This window comes from Coregonus clupeaformis, chromosome 21 (assembly GCF_020615455.1).
Source record: "Coregonus clupeaformis isolate EN_2021a chromosome 21, ASM2061545v1, whole genome shotgun sequence".
NCBI classification, from domain to species: domain Eukaryota; kingdom Metazoa; phylum Chordata; class Actinopteri; order Salmoniformes; family Salmonidae; genus Coregonus; species Coregonus clupeaformis.
The window spans coordinates 56750572-56773690 of NC_059212.1; the positions used below are offsets into that span (position 1 = coordinate 56750572).

Here is a 23119-nt window from a genome sequence, read left to right on the forward strand (position 1 = left end):
GCAGAGTCTATTTTCTTATATAAAGGATACAAATGAAAATGAAACTTTTCTGTTGGTAAAATATGACACAGTACACAGAGCTGGTTTGCCGTCAAGCACTTGATATGTGTGTTGCTGGTTAACGATATATCCTAATTCCAATTCTATCTGATTTTGGGTTAGGCGTGTCACCATTTCAGTTCATAGAAACAGGTTTCTTTATTTGTCCCAATGACTGCATAGTTTGTCCTGGTGGGGATCCGTAGTTGGTGGATAAACATTGTGAAGAAGAATGTTGAGGTTGTCAAAGTTGAAGAGGAAGACTCAGTGTTAAACAAACTTCGAATCGTGTCATTTGGTGAGTAACCGGCCCATACAGAACCGATTGATTAAAATGTAATGTCACGATGTTATCATTAATGTCACTTGTTGGCATTTCACAATCACACCCTAAGTATAGGCGACGATAGGTGTTGAGGCAGCTAAAAATATTCCCTGCTGCGATCAGGGGAGCGATTTATGCTAGCTAACAGCTAAGCGAACTAGCTATCTAGCTGTAGCCTTTGCCTTGTTCAATTCTGTATTCTGATTCTGATCTATGCTATAGTTATTGCCAGATTGCTTGGTCGTTCAAGTTTGTTTATTCGTGCTCGTGGAGAAGCACATCCATCACCGACTTGTTGATTGTCATAAGTGGGCTAGCCAGCTGGTGGTGGGCCGAGCAGAGTACTTCCATTTCTGGTAACAAGTCAGCTGTACAGATAGCTACCTCAACATGACTAACTTTAGATAACTAAGTACAGTCAATATTCAGCTATGTTGCCAATGTCACCAACTGTACACATTGATCGTAGATTTGCTGGAAATTCTGTATAGCTAGCTAGCTAACGTTAGCTAGTTATGCAAATGACAAGGCAAAACATTTATCCAGTCCCCCTTGGTCTCTCTACATCAAGCATCCTATGCTTTCTTTTGTATTTCTGTTAACTTTTGTTGTTGACCTTATCTAACTAATATGAAATATGCAAGTCATGTTCAGAGGTTGGTTTGGGTGGCAAGCTATGTCTTGTTGTTTGTAAGACGACGATGATGATGACGACGACGACGGTGTATGTTTTCTTTCAGCTTGTCCTGGCTGGAAACTTAGTGAAGGATCATGGGTAACACAGGTGACCGGATGTCCGGCGACCGCCATGGCGCCAAGGCCCATCGCTCTGACAGCAGAGACAAAGACCACGAGCCCAGCAAGATGGTGGACAGCACCGATGACCCTAACATCTTCAACACACACGGACTGGGGTCCTCCAAGGTACCTCTGCTCTGGAACATAGGATATTTGGGGCAGGGGCATAAACACCATCATACTAAACAGTTGCATCAACAACAGATGGGGGGGGGTACATTTCCAGTGCAGATTAAGGAGAAGAGAAGTAGAAGCCATATTAGCCAAGTGAGATAAACCCTGGCTCTTTCTCAATTCATCTTTATCGATTCCTCTCTCCTCGCCTCCTCAAAACCCACTGGAGAAGAAGGTCCAATGTGAGGGACCTTGGACCTTTTCCTCCAATACAACTAACAAGGAGGCAAGGAGATAATATGTGAGGAATCACAAGAAGAGTAATTGAGATAGAGCCCCTGTCATTCCCACATTGTGATTTAAACTGAGTTTATTTTCTCCCCAAAGGTGTCGGACAAGGAGGAGCCTGACCTGGATGACCTGGTGAAGACAGGGCCTCAATCCAGGCCCACGGTCATCCGCTGGGCCGGAGGAGGGAAGGAGGTCTACATCGCTGGCTCCTTTAACAACTGGGGCAACAAGATCCACCTCAATAAGAGGTAGGGGAGGGGAAATTAGAGGAGGAGGAGAGGAGAGACACTGGCCCTGTCCTGCACACTGTATTGCTGTTATACTATTTTATTAGTGACAAAATTTTGACACAGTTAATAGTGCACTAACAGTGTATTAACACAGTATTTCTTCCCCAAGCCACAATGACTTTGTAGCTATCCTGGATTTACCAGAGGGAGAGCACCAGTACAAGTTCTTTGTGGACGGACAGTGGGTCCATGACCCCTCAGAGGTAAACCCTACATAGGGCTCTGGCCTAAACTAGACTACTAGATTTATTTTAAAAAATTGCCAGTTAAAAAAATACATATACACACAGTATATCCATTTTAAAAACGTGACAGGGATAACACAATAAAGTCAGTGACTTATTTTCAAAACCTGAACATATAAAGGTTGAATAATATATTCCAAATACAACATTGCAGCTATTTGCAGCCATGTGTTTTGGGATCCATCCACACAGTTTATTTGTTATTAACCCTTTATAACTCCATATTAACCCTGCTATAACACTCCCTCCTGCAGCCAGTGGTGACCAGCCAGTTGGGCACCATCAACAACCTGATTGAGGTGAAGCAGTCAGACTTTGAGGTGTTTGATGCTCTGCAGGTGGACTCTCTGGAGTCTACTGACACCTCAGGTCAGTAGAGGCTCTAATCCTCTGTTGTCCCTTTGGGGTAAACTGGCATAGCCTTATCTGTATGTGATTGGATAAGAGAAGGCAGGGTTGTCATCCTCTGTTGTCCCTTTGGGTTAAGCATAGCCTTGTACTGACCAAGAGGTGCCAATTTAAGGTCATGCAAGTTTGGGCCAAGTTTCCTTCCTCACGGTAATCACTGATCTGTACATGATTGGGTAAGAGAAGGCAGGTTTTCCATCCTATCACCGTTCAAGCCTTTTCAGATCAGTGATTACTTCAAGGAAGGATGTAATATTTAATCCTGATCAGGTGTTTAGGATAAGTTATGTAAGTTGATGAAAACCCAAGAAATCAGTCACCATTTGAGAGTATATGAATGACATTCTGTGTGCGTGTCATTGTGTGTCCTTAGATCTGTCCAGCTCCCCTCCAGGTCCCTATGGACAGGAGCAGTACATATTCAGGCCTGAGGAACGCTCCAAAGCCCCTCCCATCCTCCCCCCACACCTCCTCCAGGTCATCCTCAACAAGGACACGAACATCTCTGTGAGTTTCTTTCTGTTTCAGTCTCTCTCTCCCTCATCTTCTGTTATCCTATCTCTCTCTCTCAATTTTTGAAATCAATTTGCTTCATTGGCATGATGTAACAATGTACATATTGCCAAAGCTTACTTTGGAGATTTACAATATTAACATCATTAAAATAAAAGTAATAAATATTGTCAACGGGACAACAGTAACAACAATCAAGGGTAAAAAAACATACATTGAACAATAACAATGGAATAGAGGACATGTGCAGGTTGGTTGGTCTGTCAGACACTGTTCCTCATCTTATGGCAGGCAGCAATGTAGTGCGCTGCCAACCCACAACTCTCTGCGTCCTCCCCCAACAGGACGGGTAGCCTATTCTCATCAGAGAGGCCTTTGAAACCGTTTTGGGGAAATGACACTCTCTAATTGTTTTATATTTTTTACATTTTGTCAGGAAATGCAGCTCTGTCTCAGGTTCTGCTGTGGTGCAGTGGTTGCACAGCCTTTCCTCTACAGGGAGCCAGGTTTTCCTGTGTCTACCCTTCTCAATGGCAAGGCTGTGCTTACTGAGCCTGTACTTTGTCAAGGTCTTTCTAAGGTTTTGATCAGTAACCATGGTGAAATAGTTAGCCACGGTGTACTGTCGATTGTACTTCCCAAAAAGTAATGTATTTTTGTTTTGACTGTGTTGTAATTTGGTTTATTCTGATTCATTGGTTGTTCTGGTCCTGAGGGTTCAGTGTGTTAGTAGAACTCCGCCCCAGGACCAGCTGGGTGAGGGGACTCTCTCTCTCTCGTTCTCTCGCTCTCTCTTCTTCTTTCTCGCCCTCTCTGTCTCTCTCTTTCTCTCCAATTTCACATTTCAATTTAAGGGCTTTATTGGCATGGGAAACGTATGTTAACATTGCCAAAGCTAGTGACGTAGATAGTAAACAAAAATGAAATAAACAATAAAAATTAACAGGAAACATTACACTCAGAAGTTCCAAAATAATAAAGACATTTCAAATGTCATATTATGTGCAAATAGTTAAGGTACAAAAGGGAAGATAAATAAACATAAATATGGGTTGTATTTACAATGGTGTTTGTTCTTCACTGGTTGCCCTTTTCTTGTGGCAACAGGTCACAAATCTTGCTACTGTGATGGCACACTGTGGTATTTCACCCAGTAGATATGGGAGTTTATCAAAATGGAGTTTGTTTTTGAATTCTTTGTGAATCTGTGTAATCTGAGGGAAATATGTGTCTCTAATATGGTCATACATTTGGCAGGAAGTTAGGAAGTGCAGCTTTTCTCTCTCCCTTATCTTCTCTCTCTCTTTCTCTCTCTCTCTCATCTTCTCTTATCTTCTCTCTCCCTTATCTTCTCTCTCTCTTTCTCTCTCTCTCTCTCATCTTCTCTTATCTTCTCTCTCCCTTATCTTCTTTCTCCCTTATCTTCTCTCTCTCTCTCTCTGTTCTTCTCTTTCGCTCTGCCATATGTGTGTTGTAAATACCCATTTGGAACCGTCTTGATTACTCATTCGTCTTCTCTCTTTTCCTCTCCAACAGTGCGACCCAGCCTTGCTGCCTGAACCCAACCATGTGATGCTCAACCATCTTTATGCTCTCTCAATAAAGGTACTGTAGGAGGGCACCAACATCCTCCATCCCACTTCTTACTGCAATACTTATGGATTGAGTAATAGTCCCTTCCATAGCATAACATAGCATTAGTGTCTGTCTGTCTGTCTGTCTGTCTGTCTGTCTGTCTGTCTGTCTGTTGTCTGTCTACTCTTTGTAGCTCAGTTGGTAGAACATGGCGCTTATAACGGCAGGGTATTGTGTTCGATTCCCGGGCCCCCCATATTTAAAATGTATGCACGCATCACTGTAAGTCGCTTTGGATAAAAAGCTTCTGCTAAATGGCATATGTTATCTTACTATCTCGCTCACTCTCTCTCTCTCTCACTCTCTCTCTCTGTCCTCTCCCTCAGGATGGAGTGATGGTGCTCAGTGCAACTCACAGATATAAGAAGAAGTACGTCACATCTTTGCTATACAAGCCCATCTAACCTGTGTGTGTAGGTGCACAGTACTATAGAGGGCAGCACTGGGTTGAACCATGACGTGTAGTTGAGATTGGACTAAACTAACAGTTTACAGAAGAGCTGAGGGCCTGTGGCTGAGACTGGGGGCAAATCTCATAAGACACCCTTTTCCCTTTAGATTGCACTACACACTACACTTTAGCGCTCCACAGAGGGCTCAAGGTAGTGCACTCTATGTGGAATAGGGTGTGATTTGAGCCTCAGCCTGTGACTCTCTCACAAGGAAAAATACTGTAAGTGTACTGTGGCATTTTCCCATAATGCACCCACAGTTGAATAGCAATAAGAAAAGGGACTGAGAAAGAAACCACTGTGTGTGTTTGTGTGTGCAGCATTTAGGCTGCGTTTATACAGCCAGCCCAATTCTGATCTTTTTTCCGCTAATTGGTCTTTTGATCAATCACATAAAATCTTTTCACATCAGATCTTTTTCAGAGCTGATCTGATTGGTCAAAAGACCAATTAGTGGAAAAAAGATCAGAATTGGGCAGCCTGTGTAAACTCAGCCTTAGATTCTTTGCATGTGGGTGCGTAGAAAGAACATTTGGTTCCATTAAAAATACGAGGGTTTGAAGACAAGTCTGCTGATGGGACTTTCAAACACATATAATCAACATTACGTTTTAATAAATTAGCTTTTAAAAGGTTATGTACACGGAAAGAGGGCAGTTGAATGTTGCTGGCTTGGATTGACTTTGTTTGAATTCAAGTGTCGTACGCTCCCATTCTTTCTCCATATTTTTACTGTAATTGGACAGTGACTAGACTAAATGGAGGTTCATGCATCATCTTTCTTGTTATTACTGTAATTGGACAGTGACTAGACTAAATGGAGGTTCCTGCAGGGTCTTCCCTGTTTGATTCCAAAGGGACGATGACCACTAATAGAATCAGGATATGCAATTGGATAGGCTGTGTAAATTGAACTCAACTGAAGTATAACCAACTATGAGTATTTAAAGCCTCCCCTTTAAACTAAAGGAGTTGTGAAATGTTGGGCTGTGTCTCTAGATCTCTGCTTAGTTCTGCTATTGCCTTCATGAAACGATGCTGCAAGCACTTTAGTTACACGTGTGTCTCCAACAAATGTGTTGAGCAGGACTGTTGACATAAACATTTAACTATGCAGATACACGGATAACAGATCAGATACACGGACAGATCTTATAACTTTATATTGGTGTCCAATCTGCTTTCCATAGATACAGAAATAGCTGTTCTCTGTGTGTTTTTCACTATTTTCTATTTATCCAATAGGAATCAATGTATCTGTTACATGTGCCGTATTTATAGCTTTAAAAAAACAAAAGAATGGTTTGTCTTGAATGTCGTGCATGATTTGAATGTCTAATACGAACAGTTTACTGTGGAATGTGTCATTCTATCAACATACAACATTTGTGACAAATTGGCAATATTGATTTCATAAGAGTGTGAAAAAGTGTAATTTACTTTCGTCAATATTGTTACATTTGAGAATTCTGTGAGTAGAACCACTCTGTTTTTACCATCAACTATTTAATATTTATAATTTTGAGAGATTATTGTACCTATTGCTTGTGATACTTCACAGTAATAATCAATGAGGGCTGATATCTGTAGGTGATATACTCCAAAGAGAAGATATTAATATATAATGATATATTTTATTTGAAGAAACTGAGAAAAAAAGGCCCTTTTCTGACTGAAAGCAATATCGCGATCTGTTTGAGAATATAAGATATTATAGGATATTCTGGCGCTTTATTAGGCAAAAAACAAAACTTGAATTTTAAAACTGTTAGCTAACATGTTTGTTTTTGAAAATACTTTGCAGCGTCACTGTGTAAGCCAAGTACTGTAGAAGGTTGTTTCACTTGTTTGCAAATAAAAAGGGAAGACGTGTTGACCCTGAAGGATCAGTTGTGCCTAAGTAGTATCTTTGCCTAATGTGAGTGAGTGACTGGCTAGATTACATTTGGCCTAGGCTGTAGAAAACAGGGTTGGGGTCAATTCCAATTGAAGTCAACCAATTCAGGAAGTAAACAGAAATTCCAATTCAATAATTGAAAATGTTTTATCTATTTTTAATGATTTCTCATAAAATAAAAATGACAAGTTATTTATTTACTTCAAATCACTTCCTGAATTGTGTCTTCAATTTGAATTGACCCCAACCCTGGTAGAAAATATAGAATAGAAAAAGCATGAAGCTAATCAGTAAATGTGGAGATTTGTGTGTATTCCTCTTGCTCGGTGTTCAAACACAAATGTTTGGCTACCGACACACATATTACATCAAATGATGTGACAAAGTTATTTTTAAAATATTTTGTATTTATTTTTTGAACCCAAAATCCCTCATTGTGATAACACTGTGGCAACACAACACCCACACAGTGACCATCTTCAGAGACAGAGCCCATAGAAGAGCTCTGTGTCGGCATCCTAATTAGCTTCATCAGCACACACTTTATCACACACACAACCTGACAAACCAAGCTGCTCTTCCATTTCAATCACATAGCATTAAATACAAGTTTCAGGACCAACTATTAGACACGGCTAAATACTGCTGTTTGATTCCTTTCTACACAATGCGTAGTAAAAAAGGCATTGTTCACACTCTCTGGCAATGTTCTGTTCTACTCTGACACAATCCTATGGTTGTTTTTTTCTGCTTTGGTATAAAATATTATTTTCCCCTAATCTTTCTCTGAATCTTCTCATCAAATCCTTATTTGTCTAAAAGAACCAAACAGCATGGGGTTTTATATTAGAACGTTTGTTATTAGAATGTTTTCTATTAGAATCCCCTCTAGGGATTTTCAATTGAGTGGAGCGCAAACAAGACCTTGTTGGCAGATATACGGTGATATATACCTAGGATAGACACCAAGCGCTAGTAACTCCAAGGGCTCTATTCAATCCACATCGCTGAAGTTCAGCTTTACAGCGCGATTGACATTTTTAAAAGAGCAATGTTCCCGCTGCATTCACGGTAAACGCTGCATCTGTCGGCTCAATCGGAAACTACCTTCACATTTCTGTCGCAGAATCTGTAACGCTTCAGCTTTACAGATCGAATAGAGCCCCAAGTAAGTGTTGGGAGCAAATTGCAGTGGCCAAACTAATTTTAAAGGCAAGCCTCCAAAGGTTAATAATAGGTGGGTTTGTAAGTAATAATACTGGTTTCCCTTATATCCTAAGAAAAGGCATATCTTTGTGATTTCATAACAGATATGTGGCTATCTTATTACAATCTGGCATAATCTAAAAAACTAAATCAATAAACCATACAAAGCAGGAACACTCAAGGAAGCAAATATATCGTTAATACAATGATGTGTACATCAAAATAAAGTAGATATAGCGTAGAGCTATTGCACAGCTACCCAGATATTCGACGTTTGCATACAGAGCAAATGTCTGACATGATTATCCACACACCAAAAGGTCAGTCAACAGAATACAGTGAAAAAGCAAGTCATTTACAGCGTGAAAATGGCCAAATGTACAGCAAGGACACTCAAAACAATCATAAGCAGCGTTGGAAGAAACACCTTCGGGTGTGACATCATCACCGATAGTGAAATCTAGAACACTGGTCCCACCAGTAGCCTGCCAAAGTTTGTAACACCTAGAAGGATACAGAACATTTAGCCAACAACATCATGGGAACGCAATAACGGTCTAAACCGAGACAAAAAACCATAAGTCCAATGGAAATTTAACAATCAGAATAGTATTCTCTGTTTTAGTGGTACATCTCTTACAGGAGCACAATTTAGGTTTTTGGAATTCACAAAGCAATAGAAGCCTAGTATGAAAGATTCACTTTTAGACATTTTTGGTCCATTTATGACAAGATGTCCTCGTTATAAAGCACATTTATAATCTAACGGTTACCGTCTCTCTGGTTCAAATGGCTCTCAAAGAGCAGCCAATGAAATTATATCTCCATCATGATGTCATAGATGGTCTCATATACTGGGCTGATGATGACTTCCTTTAGTCACATCACTCCTACAGTATGTCATTCGCATGTGTAAGGCAAACAAGGACGTGAAGAGTTCAAAGTTCAAACTTTGGCAAGTATTGGTGATCCCCTGTTCCACGAACAAATGTTTCGATTTTTCCTTTTAAAACTTCTTTCATGCATCAACACTGCAGAAAAACTTCACTTTGTTTCAGTCAGTAGTATTCATAAGTTAGTATAAGATAGTTATTAGTATAATATTGCACCGACAGTCTTTTTCACTTATCAAGAGAGGTTAAATACTTTAGTTCCAGTGTCAGGCAAAAAAACTAAAAGCTGGTGCGCCATGATCATTCAATAAACAACGTAAGTATTGCACATGCTCGTCTGAGGACTCCTAAAGAGGAGCTTGAATACGCGTGTTTGGCCTCGGTCCATTTCAGCCCCTAGCCCCTTCTTTTAGCCTTTACCCCGTCAGCGTTAGATCAGCTAGGACTGGATAGATAAAAGCAACACAGCGGAAGCTCAACTTAATTTATCGGAGGACTAGGCGAAGCATCAACATATTGCTTTCACCTATCCAGTCTATTCAGATCTGTGAATACCGATTGAGTAGGAGCGAGGGGAAGGGGCTAGTGACTGAAATGGAACGAGGCCTTTGTTCTGCTATCCAGAACCCTTGGCTAATGGCAGACAGACCATCCAAAGGCATCATCCTCCACAGATCAATATAGCAAACAATTACCTAGAAGTGTTACACCTATACATTCCTCCACTGTGATTCCAGAAGATCTAGCTAGATTGTGGATGTTATTTTACTTTTTGCATTGTACTTACAAAGAAAGTACTCATTGATGAAATGCCACGAGGAGAAAGCTTGCATTTCTGTGGCAGTGAAAGTTGAAGATTTGTCTTGAAAGAAATTGATTGTTCACGTATGTCTGTGAACGTATGTGGGTGATGTGTGTACTGTCACAGAAATAGAATGAATAGAATGGGCGTCCCCATTGCCAGGGTTAGAGGTTCCACGCCTATTCTACTTCTATATGTACCGTACTGTATACGTGTATGCGTTTGTATACTATACGTTTCCTTTCTCAAGCCGTGAGTTCACATGCATTGACACTTATCCCGTCCAAAAGCTGCCAGGCAGAAGAGCACAATCTACTATGCTCCGGGTAGAAGCTTCCCTTTGCTACAGATCTAGGATCAGCCGACCGTCCCCAAATCCCATAACCTTTACCATTGGGGAAAAGGCAAATCTGACCTTAGCTCATTGTCTAGAGGCAGCTTCATCCTACTCCTTCTACAGCAGTCAAGGGCGCACATTACTGTTACCATCAGAGGCACGTTTCAAACCACCTTCTTCACGCTCACAACAAGGCAATCATCAGACTGGACCAACTGTCTCTGGAGCTCAAAGACACCAACAGAAGAACAGGGGTGGAGGAGGAGAAAAGAAAACAGTCAAAAGGAGTGTGGAGGAATGAACACTAAAGGAGGAAGAGTTCAGGTACGGCTCGAGGTGCAGGAGGCAGGAGTATTGGGCTCGAATTGCCGACAGGAGAGAAGTGGAGGAGAGATAAGAAAGAAAGAGAAAAAAAGAAAGAGATGGACGTTGGATGCTAGAGACAAAGCAAAGAGTGGATGGGGTGACAGGTAAGGCTGGAGTCAGAGGAGGAGGGGTCGTGGCTGTTCTGGCGGTGAGGTCAGAGTTCAGAGGTTGTGGTGTTGGGCTGGCTGATTCTTTAACAAGTCAGCGCCTAAAACAGGCACTGGCTGCTGCGCTTCCTGGTTCCTGGACGCTGATTTGCCATTGCCGGGGCGTCGCCAGGCTTCAAGAAACTCCAATCAGTAGGCCGTTCGTTGCCGGGACTTCGGTCTTCAGCTAAAGGGAGAAGAGGGGGAAATGGGGAGAAAGAAAGATTAGATTATTCACTGCTACACTCCTGGTACATACTCAGATGAAGAGAAGATGCCACAGCCAAAAAGTTGATTAACATTTTTTTAAACATCACACCGCAATGAAGAGTAGAGTGTGCAAAGTTGAGGTTTATCTGCAAGGATTCAGAAGATTTGTTGAGGTTAATGGAATATGAATGTTTGAAATTTGTTTTGCTTTGTTAGTATGAAACCACAACAATAGTTAGTGTGCTTGCAGATGAAGATAAGCTGAAAATACCATTGGGTGAATGAGCTCTATTGTTATCTAAAATGTGTTATCTAAAAGCCTCCCCTCAGTAAGTAGCTAACCTGTAAGTTTAAATACCAGTAAGAGTCTTAAAAGCTTCAGTCTGCCCTGGGTTTCAGCCAATCGCACGCACGCACGCACGCACGCAACGCACGCACGCACGCACACACACACACACACACACACACACACACACACACACTCTTCAGGTTTCCATGATTTATATTCATTGGTTTCTATTAATTATATCTATACACTTATGATAGTCCTTGATGATTATTATTTTGTTGTTTGATTGGATGGTAAAGCAGTGATGTCACACAGCATGACAGCCACAGCATGCCAAACCCTTTACCAGCATAAGGAGAGGAAGAGGAGGAGCTTAGAGAAGAAATCCTCCGCTCGTTCTTCTGGAGGTACTCAGGAAAAGAGGAGGAGGAGAAGGAGGAGAGAAAGGAGGGAAGATACACGGAGGTTGAAAGAACAGGTGGAACAGACAGGGCGAGAGTACAGTACTGACACTGGGACAATGAACGCAACACCTTAACAACATTCTATGTGTATACAAGATATGTCACGGAAAATGATCATCTCTTACCTCCAAGTTAGTCCTTGCTTTTTTCAGCACATCGCGAGTCCTTGATACTGCAATATAAAAGGCGAGAAAAAAAATCCCTTTGCTGTAACACCAACGTAACGCGCACACACACACGCACGCACGCACACACACACGCACACACACACAAACACTCACGCTGGTTGACGATGAAGTGCTCCATGCTCTCATTGGTGCGGCTGGTGCTCCTCAGTCTCTGGATGGTTCCCTGGAGAACCTCCTCCTGCTCTGAGATACGCCCCCTCAGAGACAGAATCTCCTCCTGCATACATTGCTCCTGCAGGGGTCACAGCAATCAATCAGACTGATCAATCAAGTTCAATAATTCAGTACATCAATAAACCAAACACCAGCTCATATGTCTGACTAGCTTAGAACCTGCATCATCAACAGAGAGCCTCAAAGCCACCACACGATTGACACATGATGTCACAAACCATCAATTACAACAAATCGACAAAATAATACACTGGTAGTAAATAATGTATTCGGTACCTTCTTAAGGTTGTGGGTGGAGCGGTCGGTGCTGGGCAGGGCAGCCCTCCAGAACATCTTCAGCAGGGACACAGCCTCCTCCAGGATCTGTCTCAGGGTCTTGGTGTTAGACAACAGAGTCCTCACACACCCATAGTCCAGGAAGACCTAGACAGAGACAGACACAGTTAGCTAGACTCATAAGATTCCCTGAAAGTCGCTGTACTGGCAGACTGTACACATCGAGAAGGTGGCCAGCGCGCACACCAGATTTGGTTATGAGTTTCAGGATTAGGTCATCGCTAATTCAGATGTTGGCACAAATAGATAATGGTACTAGCTTCCCTGTGACCCCCCATTACCTGGTCCTGGCTGTCCACCAGCATTGATTGGCTGAGGCAGGCCTGAAGGGCTGTTTCCATTCTCTGGACCAGACTCCTCCCCTCCAGGACCTGCTGCTGCAAGGTGCTGTAATCGTCCACGTGCCCGATGGCGTGGCGCCCGTTCCGGTTAGAGAATGAGCCGTCCGGGGCGTCCCCCTGCAGCTCTGAGTGGGGGTGCAGATCTACAGGATGTCGTCATTTTATGAAGAGATAATTATTTTATAAGAGTGATTAACTTCCATAATAACATCCTTCCTGGACTATTTGTGTAGACTTGTGTAAACTGCTACAGATTTGTGAATCAGATACATTACCATTCAAAAGTTTGGACACACCTACTCATTCCAGGGTTTTTCTTTATTTTTACATTGTAGAATAATAGGGAAGACATCAAAACTATGAAATAACACATATGGAATCATATAGTAACCAAAAAAGTGTTAAACAAATCAAAATATATGTTATATTTGAGATTGTTCAAAGTAGCCACCCTTTGCCTTGATGACAACTTTGTACACTATTGGCATTCTCTCAACCAGATTCATGAGGTAGTCACCTGGAATGCATTTCAATTAACAGGTGTGCCTTGTTAAAAGTTAATTTGTGGAATTTCTTTCCTTCTTAATGCGTTTGAGCCAATCAGTTGTGTTGTGACAAGGTAGGGGCAGTGGCGGCTCCTGAAAAAATTCTCAGGAGGGGCAATTTTTCTGATGATTTAGGTGACCTACACACGTGCACGAGTCCGTGCACGCGATTCCAGATATCTTTACCTCTGAATAAACTGCCTTTATTATACCATATCCACCCTGTCCAAAGTCTCTACTTGGTCTCAGTTCTCCAGTAAACTTGTGATTATCAACAGTACACAACGGTAACAAACAATTGGGGGAACTCACGGGGCAGATAGTAACCACTTAAAAGGAAGCGATTCCCAAACCTTCCATAACAAAGCCATCACCTACAGAGAGATGAACTTGGAGAAGAGTCCCCTAAGTAAGCTTGTCCTGGGCCTCTGTTCACAAACACAAACAGACCCCACACAGCCCCAGGACAACAACACAACAACAACAACACAATTAGACCCAACCAAATCATGAGAAAACAAAAAGAGAATTACTTGACACATTGGAAAGAACAAACAAAAAAACAGAGCAAACTAGAATGCTATTTGGCCCTAAACAGAGAGTACACAGTGGCAGAATACCTGACCACTGTGACTGACCAAACTTAAGGAAAGCTTTGACTATGTACAGACTCAGTGACCATAGCCTTGCTATTGAGAAAGGCCGCCGTAGGCAGACCTGGCTCTCAAGAGAAGACAGGCTATGTGCACACTGCCCACAAAATGAGGTGGAAACTGAGCTGCACTTCCTAACCTCCTGCCAAATGTATGACCATATTAGAGACACATATTTCCTTCAGATTACAGCGATCCACAAAGAATTCGAAAACAAACCCAATTTTGATAAACTCCCTTATCTACTGGGTGAAAAACCACAGTGTGCCATCACAGCTGCAAGATTTGTGACCTGTTGCCACAAGAAAAGGGCAACCAGTGAAGAACAAACACCATTGTAAATACAACCCATATTTATGTTTATTTATTTTCCCATTTGTACTTTAACTATTTGCACATTGTAACAACACTGTATATATACATAATATGACATTTGAAATGTCTTTATTCTTTTGAAACTTCTGAGTGTAATGTTTACTGTTAATATTTATTGTTTATTTCACTTTTGTTTACTATCTACTTCCCTTGCTTTGGCAATGTTAACACACGTTTCCCATGCCAATAAAGCCCTTAAATTGAATTGAATTGATAGTAAGGTCGCAATGACACAGAAAGCAGTTCAATGTCGGGTACAGAGTCGCTCTCTTACCAGGATCGCGGTCCGCTCTGACCAGGGTGAAGGTGGCCGGCTCCACTTCTCTGTCCGGGACTCTGTCATCCAGCCAAGTCTCCCAGCTGTATTGGGATTCAGCTGCCAGCAGCGTTTTCATTATTTAGTCCGTTCGTAGCGGGTATGTACACGATCAACAAGATCAGTCCAAAACCAACCACTGGAAATCCATGGTTGGCAGAATGTTTGTAAACTAAGTCTACAAATTAAAAACATAAAATAACGCCGCACTGCAGGTCGCAACAGAGACGCTGCCAGCCGCCATTGTCTTAGTTACGTTCAACGTTACGTCACGTATACGACAGCGTAAGTGCAAGCCCACAGACACCCATAGAGAATGTATTGAAAGCTTTGAAATGTGAAAAAAATAGATTTTACATGACAGGCTATGAGAGACTTCTGGGCGATTTTCAACTTGACTGAAATCGCCCCAAAAACGGGCGGGGCCATTTGAAGCACGACTTCAGCCTGATTTGACATTTAGTGGCTGGCAGATCAGACGTGAACACTGATAACTGCTGTTGCCGTGATATAATTGATTAGAAAAAAAATCCCTTCCTTTTCCCGTTTGGCAGTGCGTCGCCCATATCGCCCTATTGAACAAGCCGTCCCTGGGTAGGGGGGTATACAGAAGATAGCCCTATTTGGTAAAAGACCAAGTCCATATTATGGCAAGAACAGCTCAAATAATCAAAGAGAAACGACAGTCCATCATTACTTTAAGACAAAGTTTCTTCAAGTGCAGTCGCAAAAACCACCAAGCGCTATTATGAAACTGGCTCTCATGAGGACCGCCACAGGAAAGGAAGACCCAGAGTTACCTCTGCTGCAGATGATAAGTTCATTAGAGTTACCAGCCTCAGAAACTGCAGCCCAAATAAGTGCTTCACAGAGTTCAAGTAACAGACACATCTCAACATCAACTGTTCAGAGGAGACTGTGTGAATCAGGCCTTCATGGTCGAATTGCTGAAAATAAACCAGTACTAAAGGACACCAATAAGAAAAAGAGACCTGCTTGGGCCAAAAAACACGAGCAATGGACATTAGACCGGTGGAAATCTGTCCTTTGGTCTGGAGTCCAAATTGAAGATTTGTGGTTCCAACCGCTGTGTCTTTGTGAGACGCGGTGTGGGTGAACGGATGATCTCCGCATGTGTAGTTCCCACCGTGTAGCATGGAGGAGGTGTGATGGTGTGGGGGTGCTTTGCTAGTGACACTGACACTGTCTGTGATTTATTTAGAATTCAAGGTACACTTAACCAGCATGGCTACCACAGCATTCTACGATAGCCCATTCCATCTGGTTTGGGCTTAGTGGGACAATCATTTGTTTTTCAACAGGACAATGACCCAACACACCTCCAGGCTGTGTAAGGGCTATTTGACCAAGAAGGAGAGTGATGGAGTGCTGCATCAGATGACCTGGCCTCCACAATCCCCTGACCTCAACCCAATTGAGATGGTTTGGGATGATGGACCGCAGAGTGAAGGAAAAGCAGCCAACAATTGCTCAGCATATGGAAAAGCATTCCAGGTGAAGCTGGTTGAGAGAATGCCAAGAGTTTGCAAAGCTGTCATCAAGGCAAAGGGTGGCTACTTTCAAGAATCTCAAATATAAAATATATTTTGATTTGTTGAACACGTTTTTGGTTACTACATGATTCTATATGTGTTATTTCATAGTTTCGATGTCTTCACTATTATTCTAGAATGTATGTATAACACTAATTTCTCAATTTGTCACACATCACATAAAGATGGAACAGGATGTAGTGCAGTTAGAGTTAGAGTCACACCATTGGCAGTGAGCGGGGTCTCCTCCAGGTCTGTGTAGGGGACGTGGTATGGAGATCCACAGTTAAACAACCCAATGTCTCTGACCGGGGGAGACGGCGCTGGATCTGCAGAACACACACAGAGACAGACAGGGATGCTCGGTCACCACACACACACACACAACCCTGAGCATTCAACTACATTTAATTAATGATAATGCTTCAAATCAAACACTTCACTCATTAGTCTGTTGTTATTAGTTCATTAAACACATCAATCAGTCAGTTCAATGGGATTTACATGAGACAAACTTTCTGGACTCTTCTGTCCCATTCATAGTGTTGACGAGTGGGCCAATATCAATCTTAGGCTGGCATTGAGTGTTGGTGCCTATCAAGCTGATATCAAAATGTATTTCCATATTGTAACCTCAAACCACACCATTACACCACACAACACCCCCGTTACCATGCAGTAGCTGCCGTCTGTAGAGGCTGTCCCTCTGGGGGCTGTCTGTAAGGGCACTGAGAGACGGGGTACGCAGGGGCTCCATCCCCCCAATGCTCCCCACCCCTCCGTGGACGCCCCCACCCAGCTTCTGCTCCAGGTGTTTGTGGAGCTCCAGCTGTTTCAGGGCACTGTTCTCCTGGACACTGCTCTGGAGCTGGGCTCTGAGGCTCCTCACCTCCCCTAGCAGCTCCCCCAGCTCCACGGGCAGGGGCAGGGAAGGGATCCTACCGTACTGGCTCTCACACAGGTACTCTGTAAATCACAACAATAGTGTCAGTCAATATCACAGAGTGAATGTCATTGGCCCACAGCAAGTATCAATATAACAGAGTGAATGTCATTGGCCCACAGCAAGTATCAATATAACAGAGTGAATGTCATTGGCCCACAGCAAGTATCAATATAACAGAGTGAATGTCATTGGCCCACAGCAAGTATCAATATAACAGAGTGAATGTCATTGGCCCACAGCAAGTATCAATATAACAGAGTGAATGTCATTGGTCCACAGCAAGTATCAATATAACAGAGTGAATGTCATTGGCCCACAGCAAGTATCAATATAACAGAGTGAATGTCATTGGTCCACAGCAAGTATCAATATAACAGAGTGAATGTCATTGGCCCACAGCAAGTAGAGGTCCTCTAAATGACCTAAACGACTTCTGAGGATCATTTTGAATTATATATGCAAAAGTCCCAGTTATGTACACGTATCTCAAGTTAGAATATTTATTTTTTATTCTCCATTGGTGAGAGTTGATATAAAGGCAAACTCCTGAATTACAGTGCTCTCTATACAACCAATAGCCTGTAGATAGTGAGAAGGCAGACCTGGGTTGCCCTTGACCTTGGCACACACTCCGTGGTAGACCTGCAGCTCATTCTGCAGAGAGTGGAGCAGCTCCCTGCTCTCACACAACTGCTGCTGGAGGAGGGACACCTCGTGCTGGAGCCTGGAGAGTAATACACAGTTAATACACATACCGTCAGCCACCGTCAGCCACGCACGCACGCACACACGCACACACCTATTGTTCTTGTCATGGCTGTTCTGCCTCTCCTGTCTGAGTGTCTGTATCTGCTGTCCCTGCTCCTGGCTGTGCGTCTGCAGCCGGCGTAGCTCCTCCTTCCACTGTTCCGCCTCCAGCTCCGCCTGCTTCAGGCGGGCACGCCCCGTCACCACCACCTCACGCAGCTGCTCCGCCTCCTTACACGTGTCTGAGGGGGAACCACACGATGGGAAGGCAGAGACAGACACTACATCACATCCTTTTGAACAATTTCAAATGTTTATGAAAAATCCATGCCTTATAGAGGGCTGTCAGTTGACGTAGAACGCCTCCTGGTGGCCGTGTTGGAAGACCACTGCGTTAATTCTTCTGACAACAACAGCCGAGTGGCTACCCCAAACTGCATGATAACAGTGCCTAAAACTAGTTGATTCATCACCCCAGTCGTTTTCTGTGGAGCATTTGACTGCTCTAACAAGGCAGGAAAGACAATGGGAAAAAAATATGTTTACAAATTCCCGCAATCATGAAACACCATTGGTGACACCAATGAGATAAGACTCAAGAACTGTCAGAAAAGCAAAGAAACCTTTTTGCCCATCAAGACCTGAACCCAGACAGCTGTCAATACAGGGTTTGCTACGATCATTTCATCACTGGAAAGTCAAGTTTTCGAGTTTAGTTTCGCTGTTATGCTAACCAGGTGTTAACAACTATACTAAGTTAGCCAAAATTAGATAGCTAGCTCGATAGCTTGTAGTCTAGCGATTAGCATGTGTCACGTGAGTTTCAAGTTTTGGGGAAGCAAATTTTTTACCATAAAAATGCACCTTTATAACCAAGGATTACATGCATCTATCATTGTATTTACTTTGACAAAAGCTGTATACTTTCTAGCCATGACCATGAAAAGGGGAGAAGCTAATTGTACATAATGACGTCCATATAATAGCCTGGAGGATATTATTGTCCCAAAAAACTCCAGCGGTTATCATACATTCATATGATAACCCAATGATAATTTTTTAGAACTTTATTCATAAGAGGAGGGAAAATGTAGGGGCAAATGCCTCAATGGGATAGGACAACCAGCTGCGTTGACTATTGGTTGTTCCAGCCCAACAATATATTTAATATTTATATGACACTACATTTACATTTACATTTTAGTCATTTAGCAGACGCTCTTATCCAGAGCGACTTACAGGAGCAATTAGGGTTAAGTGCCTTGCTCAAGGGCACATCGACAGATTTTTCACCTAGTCGGCTCGGGGATTAGAACCAGCGACCTTTCGGTTACTGGCACAACGCTCTTACCCACTAAGCTACCTGCCGCCCTGAATGAATTAAACACAACCAAACACTTAAGAGCCCTGATGGTATAGGTGACCTGAAAAAGTCATATTCTAACATCAGCTGTGCTTCTCATTTGTTTATGTACTGTGGGTTCACCAGCTGACCTCTATCAAGACACCCATGTCGACTGGATTCCCACTGTGAAGATGACCAATGCTGCAGCAGCATCAGTTTCTACTTCTACTTTGTCCTTTTCCAGATATGAAAGGAGACATCCCTCAGTTATACGAGATGGTTGTCATATGTTGTGCTTTGGACAATCTGAATGATTCTGTTGTGCCATTTAAGTAGAAAGCACCTTCACTTTGTCGTCATGACAAAAGTAACCCCTTAAACTGTGTGAATATATAAAATGTAATTTGGAAGGTGTAAAATACTATTGTTGATATTGTAAACATACTGTACTTTAATAATAGGCTATATTGTTGTATGGGGGAAATTAAAAGTATTTTATAATCTCTGCCTATCCCCATTGAATAAAACATATTTCTTATAGCCCAACTATTGTCTTTCATTTACAATTTAAAACATGTAGCATAGACAATGTAATTGTTGTGGTAGTCTTAGGCAAACCATCTTAATTATCACAGTGGCACTTCCAAGTGCCACTCACCAAGCTAAGGATCCCATCATCTCCTGCTTCCAGACCTTTCACCACCTAGATTACAAGGTTTGGATTTGCGCTGAACAATTTAATGTCAGCACAAGGCATGGACAAAATCTAAAATAATGACTAGCTTCATACATTGTCTACTGGTATCATTTTTTAAATTGAGAACATATAGCTGAACAATGTAAACAATGTGTTAGTTAAGTTATTCTCTGCTTCAGATGCTCAATGTCAAGGGATGCATTGAAAATGGCAATAAGGCTAATGCCATCATACTGTAGGCCAGTGGTTCCCAACTCCGGTCCTCGAGTTCCCCCAACAGTACAGTTTTATTGTAGCCGCAGACAAGCACACCTGATTCAACTAGTCAACTAATCATCAGGCCCTCAATGAGTTGAATCAGGTATGTTTGTCTGGGGCTACAACAAAAATGTGTGCTGTTTGGGGTACTCAAGGACTGGAGTTGGGAACCACTGCTGTAGGCCCATGGCTGCATTGGCGTTGCATACCATTATCAGCTGCAAAATGGGTTCACATGGCTGATATCCTGAAAAAATAGTGACAATCAAATAAAACTAATTGGAGTGCTTATAACTGAACAAAAAGGTAATGTTAATTTGAGAATACAGCAGAGAAACACAGACAAATTAGAGACAGATCCCTTCCCCTTTTTATTGCAGGATTGTGATCTGTGATTAATCAACATTGTTCATCTTGAATAATAGTTAACAATTAAAACAAGTTTAAACACTTAACTTCAAAGAATCAACACAATTTCATATAATTTCAAAGTGTACAAGTAAGCTAACTCATACCTAAAGGTTAGATATTTTAGTAACAAGTATGTTATTACTACTAAAGCATCATTTGAGGTGAACAAAAAAAAGTAAATACCAGAGGTGTCCAACCTCACTCCACTGACCCCTGGAACAGAAAAGTGCACACCCAGCAGGGGTGGCCTTCTCCAGTTGTAATAGGTTTATACATTATGTGGGACTTTTAAACTGTATTTTCGTTCACAAAATTTGCCAACATAGGTACACATATAATCCATGGTATACAAGGATGTTCCCTTATTCTCTTGGGAAATTGATTGGGACGTTTTCATCTGCACTCTATCTGAGGACAGAAAACATCACAAAGAAACAGGTTGCATGATACTCAATTAGACAGCCCTGAATATTATGTTGCTATCGCTCTCTGTCCTCAGTTTTTCTCACTAGGGACTGGAACTGGAGAATATTCTCATAATGTTCTCCCACAAAGGTACAGTGCCATGCAAAAGTATTCATCCCCCTTGGCGTTTTTCCTATTTTGTTGCATTTCAACCTGTAATTTAAATGGATTTTTATTTGGATTTCATGTAATGGACATACACAAAATAGTCAAAATTGGTGAAGTGAAATGCAAAAAATAACATGTTTCAAAAAATTCATTAAATAAATAACGGAAAAGTGGTGCGTGCATATGTATTCACCCCCTTTGCTATGAAGTTCCTAAATAATATCTGGTGCAACCAATTACCTTCAGAAGTCACATAAATAGTTAAATAAAGTCCACCTGTGTGCAATCTAAGTGTCACATGATCTGAGTATATACAGTGGGGAAAAAAAGTATTTAGTCAGCCACCAATTGTGCAAGTTCTCCCACTTAAAAATATGAGAGAGGCCTGTAATTTTCATCATAGGTACACGTCAACTATGACAGAGAAAATGAGATTTTTTTTCTCCAGAAAATCACATTGTATGATTTTTAATGAATTTATTTGCAAATTATGGTGGAAAATAAGTATTTGGTCAATAACAAAAGTTTCTCAATACTTTGTTATATACCCTTTGTTGGCAATGACACAGGTCAAACGTTTTCTGTAAGTCTTCACAAGGTTTTCACACACTGTTGCTGGTATTTTGGCCCATTCCTCCATGCAGATCTCCTCTAGAGCAGTGATGTTTTGGGGCTGTCGCTGGGCAATACGGACTTTCAACTCCCGCCAAAGATTTTCTATGGGGTTGAGATCTGGAGACTGGCTAGGCCACTCCAGGACCTTGAAATGCTTCTTACGAAGCCACTCCTTCGTTGCCCGGGCGGTGTGTTTGGGATCATTGTCATGCTGAAAGACCCAGCCACGTTTCATCTTCAATGCCCTTGCTGATGGAAGGAGGTTTTCACTCAAAATCTCATGATACATGGCCCCATTCATTCTTTCCTTTACACGGATCAGTCGTCCTGGTCCCTTTGCAGAAAAAACAGCCCCAAAGCATGATGTTTCCACCCCCCATGCTTCACAGTAGGTATGGTGTTCTTTGGATGCAACTCAGCATTCTTTGTCCTCCAAACACGACGAGTTGAGTTTTTACCAAAAAGTTATATTTTGGTTTCATCTGACATTCTCCCAACCTCTTCTGGATCATCCAAATGCACTCTAGCAAACTTCAGACGGGCCTGGACATGTACTGGCTTAAGCAGGGGACACGTCTTGTACTGCAGGATTTGAGTCCCTGGCAGCGTAGTGTGTTACTGATGGTAGGCTTTGTTACTTTGGTCCCAGCTCTCTGCAGGTCATTCACTAGGTCCCCCCGTGTGGTTCTGGGATTTTTGCTCACCGTTCTTGTGATCATTTTGACCCCACAGGGTGAGATCTTGCGTGGAGCCCCAGATCGAGGGAGATTATCAGTGGTCTTGTATGTCTTCCATTTCCTAATAATTGCTCCCACAGTTGATTTCTTCAAACCAAGCTGCTTACCTATTGCAGATTCAGTCTTCCCAGCCTGGTGCAGGTCTACAATTTTGTTTCTGGTGTCCTTTGACAGCTCTTTGGTCTTGGCCATAGTGGAGTTTGGAGTGTGACTGTTTGAGGTTGTGGACAGGTGTCTTTTATACTGATAACAAGTTCAAACAGGTGCCATTAATACAGGTAACAAGTGGAGGACAGAGGAGCCTCTTAAAGAAGAAGTTACAGGTCTGTGAGAGCCAGAAATCTTGCTTGTTTGTAGGTGACCAAATACTTATTTTCCACCATAATTTGCAAATAAATTCATTAAAAATCCTACAATGTGATTTTCTGGAATTTTTTTTCTCATTTTGTCTGTCATAGTTGACGTGTACCTATGATGAAAATTACAGGCCTCTCTCATCTTTTAAAGTGGGAGAACTTGCACAATTGGTGGCTGACTAAATACTTTTTTGCCCCACTGTATACACCTGTTCTGAAAGGCTCCAGAGTCT

The 23119-nt window shown here is 42.1% G+C and overlaps 2 protein-coding genes across 2 annotated transcripts in view; one reads left to right on the top strand and one right to left on the bottom strand.

The window, feature by feature from the left end:
• The first annotated feature begins 214 nt into the window (after positions 1-214).
• Positions 215-6999, top strand: LOC121535471 (5'-AMP-activated protein kinase subunit beta-2-like). The gene is made up of 8 exons (XM_041842578.2): positions 215-337; positions 1105-1288; positions 1664-1815; positions 1967-2060; positions 2357-2471; positions 2884-3017; positions 4560-4628; positions 4985-6999. The coding sequence occupies exons 2-8, from the start codon at positions 1136-1138 to the stop codon at positions 5060-5062; spliced, it is 795 nt and encodes a 264-aa protein (XP_041698512.1). The 5' UTR covers positions 215-337; positions 1105-1135; the 3' UTR covers positions 5063-6999.
• Positions 7000-7393: 394 nt separating this feature from the next.
• LOC121534476 (myomegalin) overlaps positions 7394-23119 on the bottom strand; it is a 105683-nt gene continuing 89957 nt past the window's right edge. Inside the window, exons 36-45 of the mRNA XM_045206064.1 lie at positions 17947-18136; positions 17750-17871; positions 16874-17167; positions 16426-16530; positions 12700-12902; positions 12359-12505; positions 12002-12140; positions 11846-11892; positions 11603-11657; positions 7394-10944 (exon numbers count right to left, since the gene is read on the bottom strand). Of these exons, the coding sequence (XP_045061999.1) occupies positions 10820-10944; positions 11603-11657; positions 11846-11892; positions 12002-12140; positions 12359-12505; positions 12700-12902; positions 16426-16530; positions 16874-17167; positions 17750-17871; positions 17947-18136 (1427 nt within the window). The 3' untranslated portion in view covers positions 7394-10819. The remainder of the gene's footprint in view (positions 10945-11602; positions 11658-11845; positions 11893-12001; positions 12141-12358; positions 12506-12699; positions 12903-16425; positions 16531-16873; positions 17168-17749; positions 17872-17946; positions 18137-23119) is intronic.

Excerpts from the sequence above, each read along its gene's own strand:
- LOC121535471 (XM_041842578.2), top strand. The coding sequence starts at position 1,136 with ATGGGTAACACAGGTGACCGGATGTCCGGCGACCGCCATGGCGCCAAG. Across the intron at positions 1,289-1,663 it reads ACGGACTGGGGTCCTCCAAG|GTGTCGGACAAGGAGGAGCC; the intron begins GTACCTCTGCTC and ends TTCTCCCCAAAG. Across the intron at positions 4,629-4,984 it reads TTTATGCTCTCTCAATAAAG|GATGGAGTGATGGTGCTCAG; the intron begins GTACTGTAGGAG and ends CCTCTCCCTCAG.